Genomic DNA, 14,012 nt, shown 5'->3' on the forward strand with positions numbered 1-14,012 from the left:
CCCCACTCCCACCCGCCACTGCGCACCCCACTCCCACCCGCCACCGCGCAATGGCTGGGCTCACCTGGGACGGGTTCTCGATGACCAGCTCGTAGGTCGGCCCCGAAGACCCGAACCGCAGAATGTCCCCAGGGATCAGCTTCACTGCCACATTCTGAATGTGGCACTCGTTGACAAACGTGCCGTTGCGGGTGTTAAAGTCCTGAAGGACGAAGGTGCCCTCGGCCTCGTTGAATTCGATGAGCGCGTGGTGGTTGTCAATGTCTGAGGACTGAGATGAAGGAAATGGCGGTCAGGAAAATGAAGAGAGCAACATTCGCGATGCTTGCTGCTCAAGGGCTTCCAGGAGAGGATGCCACTGAGCCTCCTTGCTGGGTCCTCATTTGTGTGTGTCAGCACACACACAGACAAACACTGGGTAGTGTGCTTAAGTTTACACCAAGATACATCTGTCCATCTTGGAGGGAAGGTACTTAAGACACAAGATGTTAAAAGGGAGATAAAAAAACAACAGAATGTCTAAGGGAGATGAAACATTACATCCTGCTGGGGGCTTTAAGCTCAGGAAGTAAACAACTCAAAGGCGCTGTTCAGGAAGTTCCTGGGAACGAACAGATACACTAGGTCCCTCCCTCCCTCCCTCCCCCCTCCCTCTCTCCCTGTCCTTCCCTTCCTCCTTCTCTCTCTCCCTCCCTTCCCAAGCTTATATAAGCAGTAAGGCTTGCTGGGACAGACACTCAGACAAGCCGAGCTGCCTGGAAGAAGCAGATACCTGGAAAGTCCACTCCAACCTCTTGAGCTGCCTGCAGGCTGTACAGTGAGCTCCAGGTTCCCAGCTATGTGAGCTCTCACCCATACTGGGGCGGGCGCTTGTAAGTGATCCCTCACCTATATTCCTGTAGATAACCCCAATAACACTCATTGGTTCTCCATGTTTGAGTTGAGTGGTACTGTAGTTTGGTCTGTCCCCATTCCCTGTCTGGGATGAGTAGACATTCAGTCTCCCCAGGAGCAGTGTCACATGACAGATATCGTCATCACTCCGTGCCTTAACTTTTGAGACCAGACCATCATTGAATTTTTGCTTTGGACAGACTGGCTGGCCAGCAAGCCCAAGGCTCCTCCCGTTGGCACACCCCAGTCCTGCCTTACTGATGTGTGTGCCGCCACACCTGGGTTTTCCTGTGGGAGCTGAGACTCGAAGCTCGGGTCCTAGCCTAGCTTTCACCTCTGTTGCCGAGATAAACACTAACCGAAAACATCTTGTGGGAAGAAAGGGTTATTCTGCTTACAGATGCAGTTCATCACCAACAGAAGTCGGCGCAGGAACCCATAGGCAGGGACTGAAGCAGAAGCCATGGAGGAGTGCTGCTTACTGGCTTGCTCCAGCCTCACACTCAGCTGCTAGTTTTTACATAGCCCAGGCCTGCCTGCCTGCCTACCTACCTACCTACCTACCTACCTAGGGATGGTTCCACCCAGAGAGGGCACACATCGATCGGCGATCAAATGCCCCCCAGACATGCCCACCGGCCAATCTGATAGAGGCTGTTCTTGTGGAGTTGACATCCAAGCTCAGCCAGGACTGTGTACATATGAGGAAGACTGTTAATCCGTGGGCAGACCTGGTTTATCCAACTGGGACTACCTGAGTCAGAGGGGTCAGAGAGAGAGAGAGAGAGAGAGAGAGAGAGAGAGAGAGAGAGAGAGAGAGAGGACTTTCTTTTTTTTCTTTTTTCTTTTTTCTTTTTTTCAGAGCTGAGGACCAAACCCAGGGCCTTGCACTTGCTAGGCAAGCGCTCTACCACTGAGCTAAATCCCCAACCCCGAGAGGGGACTTTCAAAGATTGAGGAGGTGTCTGTTGGTAAAGTGCTTGCTTGCTTTGTAAGCATGAACGCCTGAGTTTATCCCCATGTAAAAAGCCAGTTGTGGTGGTGAATCCCAACCATGGGTCCCTGAGGCTCATTGGCCCGATAGCCTCACCTACTTGGTGAGTTTTGGGTCACTGAGAGTTAAAAATGTGTGTGTGTGTGTGTGTGTGTGTGTGTGTGTGTGTGTGTTGCGGGCCTGGGGGGGGGAGTGGTACTTGAAAATTAACACCTGAAGTTGTCATCTGATCTCCATACATACTCACATGTGTTTACAAACATCTGTGCACACACATATACAGTTCTCTCTCTCTCTTACACACACACACACACACACACACACACACACACACACACACACAACCAGACTGGCCTTTCAATAGCTGGATCTAGAGAGAAGAGTCTGAGGGGGGAGCCACGGGCACCCAGCCACCGTTGCTGATTTTAAAGCTGAAGATGCCAGAAGCCATGGAATGGTGGGCAGCTTCCAGAACTCGAGGATGCCCTCCAACGGACATCAAACAGGAAAAAGGTTCTCAAGGAATCAAATTCTTCCAAAGCCCTAATGGGCGGGGGGGTGTGGGGGGAGGCGCACCATCCCCAGGATGTCCGGGAGGACTCCAGGACCAACGTTTTCATCTTGGCTTTGAGTGATCCAGAGCAGAGACTGAATCCGCCCCGATTTCTGAGCAGAGATCTTCGAGATAACAGATGTGTAGTTTGGAGCAGAGAGTTGACACTTGAAATGTTCTGTTCTAACTCAACTGCCAGAGGCGGTCCTACCACTTCCCAGCGATGTGGTCTCACGACACAGCCACGGCAGAGGTTACCCACTGCACTTGCTCAGGAATGGTGACTGAGGCAACTGAACACCTTGCCTGTACCCTGTATCCCACTGGGGTACTGCTGTGTTCACCTACCTGACCACCGGAAACCAATCAACCCGTTTCCCGTTCATTCTGCCTGCTCAAGGTTCTCTCTCAGAGCAGCAGAGATCGCTCCGCTGCAAAGGCTTCGTGAGAAGGCCCCATCGTCCCGATAAGTCCTGCACTGACCACTTAGCCTCGCTTGCCCACTTTACCAAGGCTCTCTGATTCTTGTTTTGCCAAGCAGGAACATTGGTCACCAGCTCCGGACCCTCACACTAGCTGCTTTGACAGCTGGATGTCCTTTCCAGCCCCAAGCCCCAAGCGACAGGCTTCTGCTTAAAGAAGCAAATAGGCTTCTTTACTCTGAGGATCTGTCTGTTGTACCCCAGATAGGACCTAATGGGTATCCCCAATACAGCCTCTGGTCACTTGTAGGAAAACTTGTTGTAACACTAGATACCCAGCAGAGGGCGCCAGCCCAATATGTTCCCTCCCTGGCTTACTGTGAACTCTCATTGAGCATTCAACAGCGTTGGATGGCTGCCTTATTGTCTCTGGGAGTTCACAGGAGTTTTTAGGTGTCCCCAAAGCCATATGGAAAAGCTTGGAGTCAGAATCTCACGTATGAAACTGCTTTGCCACTCTGGGATGGCTGTGTGGTTTTAGCCTTTTAAGACCCGTTTACACGCTTTGGTGTGTGGGTGGTGGTGGTGGTGGTAACAACAGTGGTGGGTTTTATGCCACAGAGTGACATTGGGTGTGTGTGTCAGTGTGCATGTGTGTGCTCAGGTGTGTTCATTCATGTGTGTGCATGTGCCTCGATCAGGAGTCTCTCCTCAGGTGCTGTCCACCTTTTTTTTATGGTACAGGGTCTCATATTGGTCAGGAACTTGCCAGTATGGCTAGGCTGGCCGGCTAGGCATCCCCTCAGTTACTCCTCTATGGAAGCAGCCTCGGAGACACACCTTCAAAAGGAACGCCAGCTAAGGAATTCTGAAACCTGTCAGGTTGGCAATGAGATTAGTCATCACAGAAATAAGGGAGGAGGTGGAGGGGATGCTCCCCAGAACGGAAGAGGGTAGCTGGGATGTGGTGAGCAGGGGAATCTGAAAGTCAGGAGCCTGCATTGAGCCAGCATAACTGTAAGCCTGTGAAAAGCCTACTGGCCACTGGATGTCGACATTTCTCCACTCAAAAAGAACTGACGCCCTTTCTCAGAAAAGCTTAGGTAGCAATCATGCTCGCCAGGCACAGTGATGTACAGCTGTCATGGAAACTACTTCCTGTGTGTGTGTGTGTGTGTGTGTGTGTGTGTGTGTGTGTGTGTGTGTGTGTGTGTGTGTGTGAGAGAGAGAGAGAGAGAGAGAGAGAGAGAGAGAGAGAGAGAGAGAGAGAGAGAAGAGTACAAGAGTCCATCTGATAAACAGCGAAAAGGGGCTGGGGAGATGGCTCAGTTTGCACTGTGCTCACAAGCAAGCAGGAGGACCTGACTCCTGATCCCCACCGTAAATGCATGCAGGCAGGGGCATATGTAACCCTAGCAGTCGGGGGTTGTGGGAAGGTGAAGACAGATGGATCCGGGGAACCCAGTCTTTGAGCTCCAGGTTCGGTGAGAAGCTGTCTCTACAATGAAAGTTGGGACTGAAGAGATGGCTCAGTGGCTAGGGTGTTTGCTACTCTTTTGAAAAACTCCGAAATTCGTTAGCTGAGCGCAGAGGGATTCCCGAGCCCTCATCTGGCCTTTGCAGGCAGGCAGGCAGACAGACAGGCAGACACACAGAGAGACAGAGAGAGACACAGAGAGAGACAGAGGCAGAAAGAGAGATGGATAAGCAGAATAACAGAGAGAGACACAGAGAGCAGAGACAGAGATGGAGAAACAGACAGAGACAGGTAGGCAGACAGACTGACAGACACACAGGTTCTGTCAATAATCACCTCCAACATTAAGTTGTACAATACACTTCAGGAGGGTCTAACGCTCAGCTGAGCTGGGTTAAGTAGGGAGAGGAGGTTCTGCAGCACTGCAGCCAGAACGGCCCTTATGAAATCCGGTCCCTTCCCTTGCCGAGGGTCCTTCTGTTTCTTTCTCCTCTTGCTTTTCCAGGCCATACCAGAACTCTCATGGCCACATGAGAGGTCCCACCTGCCTCTCTACCAACTTCCCAACTTTTTTTCCTAAGACATCTTTTTTATTTGCTTTTACAAGTAATTTGCTTCATTAACTAAAACACAAGGTTCCAAATTGAAGGAGAACATCACCACATTCACTACTTTACCAGAGCTGCTCAGGACAGCCTCCGACTTCAAACCCAACCAGCTGTAATCAAATGAAAGAAGAGCTTTTAGTTGTTTACTAAAGTTGATGATTTTTTAAAAAGATTTATTTATTATGAATACACTGTCACTGTCTTCAGACACACCAGGAGGAGACATCGGATCCCATTACAGATGGTTGTGAGCCACCATGTGGTTGCTAGGAATTGAACTCAGGACCTCTGAAAGAGCAGTCAGTGCTCTTAACCACTGAGCCATCTCCCCAGCCCCACCCTCCCAGTTTTACTTATGAGCACACTGCTTTTCTGTCAGTATTTTGGGTTCACAATGAGTCTTAGCACCCCAGGGCCTTTGCACAGGAAATTTCCTCTCTCCTGTGGGTACTGGGTACTCCTTGACCTTTTCTGGCCTTTCCCTTAGAGCTATGACACACCACATGCTGTCATGTGGCCATTAGCACCTGTCATGTGACCACCAGCACCTGCCATGCCAGGTAAGTATCTGTGAAGTGGATCTGAGCCTCACCAGCCCCACTGGTGTGTAAAAATCTCGTGTACTCATTTGCTAAGTGTAGCTGCTGTGTGATTTCAAAGTTGTTTTTCTGTTTTGTTTGTTTGTTTGTGTTTTCTTTTGCCCTTCCCTCTCTTTCCTTAGGTTCCCAAACTTTATTCAGAGGCATGATTTTTAAAATTTTTATTTATTTCTTTGTGTGTGTGTATGGGGGGCGGGTGGATGGGGGTTAAGGGAGTACACTTGAAAGCCAGAAAAAGTTGTCAGATCCTCCTGGAACTTTGTGAGTCTCGAGGGGGTGCTGGGAACCGAACTTGGGTCCTTTGATAAATTAGCCAGTGCCCTTAAACTCTAAGCTGTCTTTGCAGCTCCTCCTCCTCCCCGTCCTCCTCCTTCTTCCTCCTCTTATTATTATTGGTAGTAGTAGTAGTGTATGTGGGTCTGTGTGTGGTCCGTGCACATGTGAACATTACCCATTGTACTTGCTAGGAACTGGGGTTGCCGGGGGTTGTGAGCCTCCTGTGGGTGTTGGCTTCTCTATTAGCAGCCTGCTCTTAACTGCTACTCCGTCTCTCCACCCTGGTGACATCCATTTGAGCGAGGCCAAGGACACTCTACGGCCAATTATTTTTATATCAAACGCCACTCAATTTCTGCCCGTGTAATAACTCTTCTCATTAGCTGCCGCTTTCCAAGCAGCTTCCAGGCTCCGTGGGTGCCCCCTCCCACCCCTGAGAATTTCTCTCGGCCTCGTTTTACGAGATCATAATAATGATCGCAGTGGTGTTTACTTAGCACTGTGTGCCAGGCGCCTGGTTGCCTTTTCTCATTCAGTCAACACGAGAACCCCGAAAGGTACACAGTTTACAGATGGGAACACACACTTAACAGCCACACAGTCAGGAAATGGCCCTGAGAGGTTCAGGCCCAGATCTCTGTTCTCAAAGCCTGTGCCTTCTCAAACCTTTATGATTTTCTAATCTAATCTAACGGAAGATCCCTGGGGCCCCCGGGGGTAAAAGCACCTGTGATGCCAGGCTGGGCAGATGAACCCAATTTCTGCCACCTGTGTAAAGGCGCAAGGAGGGATCCCATTCCATCGATTTCCACATGCTATCTGCTCTGGCTTGTTCTCCGTTTCTGTGTCTGTGTCTCTGTCTCTGTCTCTCTGTGTGTCTCTGTCTCTGTCTCTCTGTCTCTCTGTCTCTCTGTCTCTCTGTCTCTGTCTCTCTCTCTCTCTCTCTCTCTCTCTCTCTCTCTCTCTCTCCCCCTCTCTCTCTCTCTGGTTTTTTGAAATTTGGTTTCTCTGTGTAGCCCTGGCTGTCCTGGAACTTCCTCTGTAGACCAGTCTGGCCTCCAGCTCAAGAGATCCACTGTCTCTGCCTTGCAAGTGCTAGGATTAAAGGCGTGCACCACCATGCCTGGCTCAAACTCTCAGTATGCTGTGAAGAAATACCCATTCTTTCTCTCGGTTTTCCCACTGTGGGCACTGAACAGGTTTTCTGCTCTCTTGCATGGAGACGTTGTCGTGTAGGAGACCGAGACCGCGTGAAAGGAGAATGTGACAGCTAATTCTGATGGTTGACTTGACTAGGTGGAGAAAGCTAGCCCTGGGCCTCAGTGAAGCACAACTCTGGAGTGTCTGGGAGGCTGGTTTCCATGGAGATGCTGAGGATTCCAATTCAGTGCCCAGCTTTGTAGTAAGATGGGATGATTGGCAGTGGATGGGAAGTAAGTGTGTGTGTGTGTGTGTGTGTGTGTGTGTGTGTGTGAGAGAGAGAGAGAGAGAGAGAGAGACCTAAGAGGAGGAAATGGGTCACTGGATCGCGTCCTTGAGTTGTATCTGCCCTGGTGTCTTATACATTACTGCTGTTTCCTATCTGCCATGAAGATTGCAGATCCTTTACCACACATCCCTGACACCATGAAGCTCTGATCACACACAGGGGCCACGTTCCCATGGAGTGAACCCTCCCGGATACCGTGCGCTCAGACAAGGTTCTCTGTGGCTTCTCTTGGCTCTCTGGTCTCAGCCGTGAGAAAAGCAACACAGGAGATATGGCGAGCTGTTGTTAAATTGGTTGAATTTTGTTCTAAGATTAGGCGAACGTTCCAGAAATGCTAACGAACCTGCTATGTAATGGCAGGACGCTGGACGCCCTCTCTCTAGAATCAGAAAGGAGGCAAATATGGAGATTTATAGATTTATGCTGCCTTTGTCACTCCCAGTACCGAAAATGAAAATGTCACGCCCAGTACGGATGGCATTCACTGTACGATGAGACCGTCTCCTACGTTGTTGGTGGAAATGAAAGCCGCACAGCCTTGTTGGACAAGTCTGGCGGTTTCCCTAGCACCAAACGGACATCTCCATGTGACGTTACCATTATATTCCCAGACATTCATGTCTACTCAAAAACGGTGCACAGGACACAGGACCGTGCTGGGTAGGTGTTTTATACACTCCACACAAGCTAGAATCATCTTGGAAGAGGGACCTCAATTAAGAAAATCCCCTGCATCAGATTGGCCTTTGCACGAGCCCGTGGGGGCATTCTCCTGATTAATGATTGACATGGAGGGCAGGGCCACTGTGGATGGTGCAGCCCCTGGGCAAGGCGGTCCTGGAAGTGTGTAAGAAAGCAAACTGAGCAAGCCAGTAATCAGCAAGCAGTAAATAAGTGTCCCCTATGGCCTCTGCTACAGGCTCTGCCTCCAGGTTCTTGCCCTGTTTGAGTTCCTGCCCTGACTTCCTTTCAGGGATGGACTGGGCTGTGGAAATGTGAGCCAGATTAACCCTTTCCTCCTCGAGGTGCTCTCGGTCCTAGTCCTAGTGCTTATCAGGGCAGTAGACAGCAAACTAAAACGAGCAGTTATTTAGTACGATGTCCCCAAACTAGAGCTAGTCACCATGTCCCGTACATGAACGGCTAAGCACACAGCAGAAGATCCATACCGTGGAGTACTACTCAGCAGTGAAAAAGAAACAGCCTAGCAACCGAAGCACATCTCTAGGCCTGAGGGAGAGGGAAACCAATCCAAACCGAACCCGGAATCTCAACAGATCACACGCCGTACGATTTTATTAATGGACCTTTCCTCGAACAGCAGAATTATCAATGTGGAGAAGACAGGGGCCACTGTAGGAAGTGAGATGTTTTGCATCTTGGCTTTCGCACATGAATCTGCACTCATGATAAAATCACGGGTACCCACCCTCCACGGGCAAACCCTGCCTAACGCACACACGCACAGCACTGCAGCCTGGACCGCTTTGCGGCTGTTATACGTCGCACCAGCATAACCACTGAGGAAACCATGAGGGGTTCTCCCTCTGCTCTCTTCGGGATCTTCTGTGACCCTTCACCCACTTCAGAATAAAGCTTATTAAAGGCACGCGGCACAAGGTCTCGGGGATGCCTGCCCCTCTGCTGTGGGAGGCTCCATCCCGTGTCTCTCTATGCCTCCAAGAGTACTATAGCCCGCTTGGATACTTAAAGAGCCTTTGAGTCTCTGTTTTCTTCTCTTTCTTTCACTTCCTTGGCTGTCAGTGAATTGAGGCTTTGGACCAAACCACAGCTCATCAGAAAATGAAGTTCAATTAAAGGAGGCTATGGCTAAGCCCAAGGCTTCACCTCAGAGCTTCCTGGGTTCCAGGGGTCCTTCAGAGCCAGGCTACTGAAGGGAAGGCCTTGGAGGGGCATTGGAAAAAGAGATGCTTCCCTGGGCACAGGGTGGGGGAGGGCACTTCATGTACTTGCCCCATGCATACCTTCCAAGCTCCCCCAGAAAGCTGCTTCTGGACAGGGGACAACTTGGGACGTGAGTGCAGTAAGTAACAGAAGGCCCACCACCTTCAGGTGCCATCGGGAATATTCCTGAATGGATCTTGGCTGTACAAGTAGGGAGGTGGCTGCTTGCCCCATGTGGCAGTTGGCCTTAGGGAGACTTGAGTCCATCTCACGCCGAGGAGACCTGGGGGCGCATGGGACAGGCATGCGGGTGGCGCTGTGTATCTCACCTGTAAGACAAGGTCTGAATCTTCATGCTTGCCGATGGTGGTGCTTTTCTTCAGGACAAAAAAACCGTCAGGGCTCTTCAAATACGCTTTCATTCTTTCTGATTTCCCTACAGGAGGGTCCGGAAAGGGTAGGGTTAGAGAAACACACTCTAAACCTGAGTAAAGTGAAGATGGTCTCCTAGTGTCATTGAGTCCTGAGGGGGAGGGACACAGGGAGCGGCCAGGTGGTGGCCTAGCCTTTTAAAGGTCATCTCTCCTAACAGTGACCACTAACAGAGAAGCATTGAAAGATCGTAATCAATGATAATCAAACACAAGGTATTTCTTCTTTTTTTTTTTTTTTTCTTTTTTCTGGAGCTGGGGACTGAACCCAGGGCCTTAAGCACTCTACCACTGAGCTAAATCCCCAACCCGGTATTTCTTCTTTTAAACAAATGTATTCACTTACCTTATGTGAACACGTGTGAGGGTATGTATGTGCACCAGGCGCATGCAGGAACATGCAGAGGTCAGAAGAGGGCACCAGATCCCCTGGGATTGGAGTTCCAAGTGGCTGTGACCTGCCCTGTGGGTGCTGGGATCTGAACCTGGGCCCTCTGCAAGAGCAATAAGAACCCGTAACAACCCCTGGAGTCATCTCTCCAGATCCCTGACGGTATCTCTTAACTAGAGAAACAAAACAGAGCTCTAAATATCCCAACTGCAACCTGAATGTCACCCACGACAGCTGCTCCTCCCTTGGCCTACTTATCTGTGTAACGTCCACTGCTCATTTCGCCTGGTTGTAACCCAGTGCTTACTACTACAGACACTGTGGGCGAGTTACTGTCTCCCAGGTTGCCTGGCAACCACAAACTCTGCTATTACTGATGCGAAGTCGGGCCTCTCAGACTCCAGTTCAGAGACCCACAAGCTTCCAGGGAGTTCAAAACACCAGGAGTTCAGCACCGAAAAAAGCAGGCTTCAACTGATCCCTTCTTTGTAAGCCGCCGCATTTCTCCTTATGTTGAGTTAGGAAAGGGAGTGATTTCGAGTTTTATTTTAAAACTCTGTGCGTGCGTGCGTGTGTGTTACTGAGGTATTCATACACCTCATCTGTTTCTTCCGCTGTGGTGGGTGATGAGGATCAAACGAGGCTCCTCAGGCATGTTTGGCAAGTACGTTTACCTGCTGAGCCATCCCACTGGTCCAAGGCCTGACTTCTAAAGGCAAAGTAGGAAGATGCAGGGCGCTATGTGATCTGGACACTGCACGGAGTCCCTCCATCATCTTACAACAACGGAAATGCCAAATGTACAGAGATCTCTAAAGGGACAGTGAGCCAGGTGGGAGGTGCATGCCTGTAACCCAGCACCAGGGAAGCTGAGACAGGAGGATTGTGAGTTTGAGGGCGGGTGAGGGGACATAGAGAGAAAAGAAAGCCAAGGGGGCCAGAAAGGTGGCTCCGAGGCTAAAAGCACTGGCTTCTCAGATCCGTAAAGGACCATTTGATTCCCAGCATCCATGTGGGGGCTCACGATCACCCACGTTCCCAGGGATCTGATCCCCTCTTCTGACCGTTGTGGGCACTGAGCGTGAGCAGTGCACAGACATACATGCGGGCAACTTCCCAGTATCATTAAAAGAAAGAAAAGAAAGGGGTAGGAACTTAATTCCTCTGAGCTCACCACCTGGATTCTGTAATCAAGTTTGCTGTTATTTTTATCATCATTCTTGGGGTTCGGGCTTTGAGACACGTTCTCAAGGTGGCCCAGGCTGGCCTCAAACTCACTGTATAGCTGAGAGTGAATGGACTAATTTTCCAGTCTCCTCCCCAGGGACTAGAATTACGGGCGTGTACCACTGTGCCCAGAATGCGTGTTTTCCGTCCCTCCTAAGCCATCCACTCGTACTTCTGTCTTACAACACACACCAAAATAAGTTCTGCACAGTTTAATAAAAGATCAATAAACGCTTCAGTGACATCAGACATTCCTAAAACATTGACGATGTGTCTTTCTGTTTGAATTCTAACCGAGCACAAACAGGTGCCCAGGAGACCTCTCAATGCCTGGTCTAAGAACAACAGTCCTCATCTCCGTGCCTTCTGAGAAACTTCTGGAATGTAATGTTACAGAGGCTGGGGATAAAAACAAAGCCCCCTCTAAGCTGTAGTGTGAGTACACTCTGGGTCCCTGCTCTCCATCGACGCCTACTGTACTGAGCCTGACTAGGGATAGGCACTTAGGGACGACCTTGAACTCCTGAAGCTTCTGCCTTCATCTTCTGGGAACCGTGTTCACAGGCATGTACCAGCACACCCACCTGCATGACGGAACCCAGAGTGGATGCGGGACAGCCAAGGGAGGGGGAGGGGGGTCTCTGGTCTAGGAGTTTCCCCTCTTCTGTCTTAGCTTGCTTTAGGGTAAACTCTTGGGGCCCTCTGCCATCCTGACAGTTCTGGTCACTACTTCATCTCCCGTGCCCCGAGCTGCCATGACAGGCAGACAGAAGCGTTCTGTGAATACTTACTAAGAGGCCAAAATGTTACCTGGAAGGCAGCTCAGCTCTGGCCAGGAAAGACACTACCTTTCATCCCTTTCCCCTCCAGGATCAATCCTAGATGGAATTTTTGGAAGCTCGGCTTAGTTCTCTCACTGCCTCGGTTAGGCGGTGTTTCTCCACCTTAGTCTAGCCCCGTACAGTCTCCCATATGCCTGAAAATACTGTAGTCATTTGAGGGTGTTAAACTGTGGGTTGGTTCTCTCTTGATACCATGCTATGAGCCAAACAGCTCCTGTCTTACATGGGTTAGAGGCAGGCTTTGGAAGATATATTCTGTTGAGGGCTACTTAGCGTGGGAGCCAGCTATACATTTTTCTTCGAGTTATATCTGAGCATGTGAGATTAGGCAAGGGATCTCTCTGCCCGCTGGTAGAGACCCCCTATGGGAGAGAGTCCCCTCCTAATCCCAGCTGCACCAGGTGGACATCATGGGGCCTAAGGTCTCCATCGGGATGCCTCTGGGGACAGGGTGTGACTGCACTTAAGGAGGAAGGGTTGGTGTCTGAACGCTGCCCGGGAACAGGAGTCTGTATTGGAGAACTCCGGGCGGGGACACGCCTCCTTTCATGGCACTGCTTTCTGCCAGTCATCCTTGGAACCGCACTCACCTGGCAGGAGGAGGAAGCTGGGGCTCTGTTCTCTTCCGAGAGCCCCGCGGGCTGGGAGTTGCTTGCCAGACCCGGGGAGAGGCGGCCCGCCGCTCTCTGCCGAGTCTCCAGCTTGGCCCGCGCCCGGCGCGCCTGCACGGCCTGTGTACGCGCGTCGCCATGACAACGAGGCAGGCGAGGTCAGCAGGTGAGGGGCGTGGCCTGTGCGGGGGCGTGGCCGCGTGCAGAGTTCTCTTTCCCCGCCCCCGTGTGTGTGTGTGTGTGTGTGTGTGTGTGTGTGTGTGTGTGTGTGCGTACGTGTGCGCGAATGTGCACGTCTGTGCAGAGTGGGAGTCGGGTATGACTAATGTATTCCAGGCAACTCAAGAATGCCTCATTTCACAGAGGAAGAAATCGAGGCTCAGAGGCCCCACAAGCTTGTATAACAGAGTGATCAAGACGCTGTGGTGACGGTGTGATGACAGGTGGATTGGGAGGTTGGAGAATGTTGGATGTCAAGACCCATTCCCTCTAGGGTGAGGATGGTAATGGGTGTGAAGTGAATTAGCCAGACAGAACCCGGATTCTTTCTCTGTGCTAGGAAAAAGCTGTTTCCAACCTCATAGCCCCTCTCTCCCATCACTTAATCAGTCTTAGTCTGTCTCTCCATGCATTGCTAGGGGCCCTATACACATCAGACTGCGACTCCAATCCTGACTTGCCTGCCCAGGGGCACATGACAGGGATGACCTGGGAAGCCGCTCCTCTATTCTCAACTGTATGCAAACATCATCACCTGTTCATGCTACTGGACTCAGTGAAACTCGGGAACACTGTGAGGGGCAGCCTCCCAGGGTCGACTTTCTGCATCTTACGTGGCTGCCAGCCCATCCGCAGTGAAGGAATGGTAAGCCATCAGCTGAACTGACTTTCAGATTGAGTGGGGCTTTATAGCAATGCTTCCGGGGGCAGGGGTATAAGGGCCTTCCCCTTAAAGAGTGGCGCGGGGTATTAAAAATACCACCTTGGAAGAAAATATCCACGGATTCAGTGTCTGTAACCAACCTGTTTGATTGAGTTCTGATTGACTTTCAGACAGAGGGTGGGGTGGGGACCCACAGGCACACTTAAGGGTACTGGAAGTGTCAGTGACACTCATAATTCCTGTGAAATTGCTCTCTGTTTGACAGAGAAATGACGCTTGGCCAGAGGCCACACCCACTAGGCAATCGAGCAGGATCTGTGATGGCTGACTTAGGTTTACAATGTTATGACAAGTTTATGTGTTTAAGAGGAGTCGAAATTTGCGTTTCGAGTTTTGATCTTTCCTGGACT

At 50.7% G+C, this 14,012-nt stretch overlaps 1 protein-coding gene across 12 annotated transcripts in view; it reads right to left on the reverse strand.

The window, feature by feature from the left end:
- Positions 1-12,861, reverse strand: part of Fhad1 (forkhead associated phosphopeptide binding domain 1) — a 119,345-nt gene extending 106,484 nt beyond the window's left edge. For 6 of the 12 annotated variants that reach the window (XM_039110637.2, XM_039110638.2, XM_039110641.2 and 3 more), the window contains exons 1-4: positions 12,699-12,860; positions 9,995-10,142; positions 9,547-9,653; positions 65-271 (exon numbers count right to left, since the gene is read on the reverse strand). In XM_039110637.2, coding sequence (XP_038966565.1) covers positions 65-271; positions 9,547-9,639 — 300 coding nt within the window. In that variant the 5' untranslated portion in view covers positions 9,640-9,653; positions 9,995-10,142; positions 12,699-12,860. Of the gene's footprint in view, positions 1-64; positions 272-9,546; positions 9,654-9,994; positions 10,143-12,698 lie in introns of all 12 variants that reach the window. The other 6 variants (XM_039110642.2, XM_039110643.2, XM_039110639.2 and 3 more) reach the window with 5 other exon arrangements.
- Positions 12,862-14,012: the final 1,151 nt, after the last annotated feature.

The sequence above is a fragment of the Rattus norvegicus genome, chromosome 5 (genome assembly GCF_036323735.1).
Source record: "Rattus norvegicus strain BN/NHsdMcwi chromosome 5, GRCr8, whole genome shotgun sequence".
Lineage (NCBI taxonomy): Eukaryota > Metazoa > Chordata > Mammalia > Rodentia > Muridae > Rattus > Rattus norvegicus.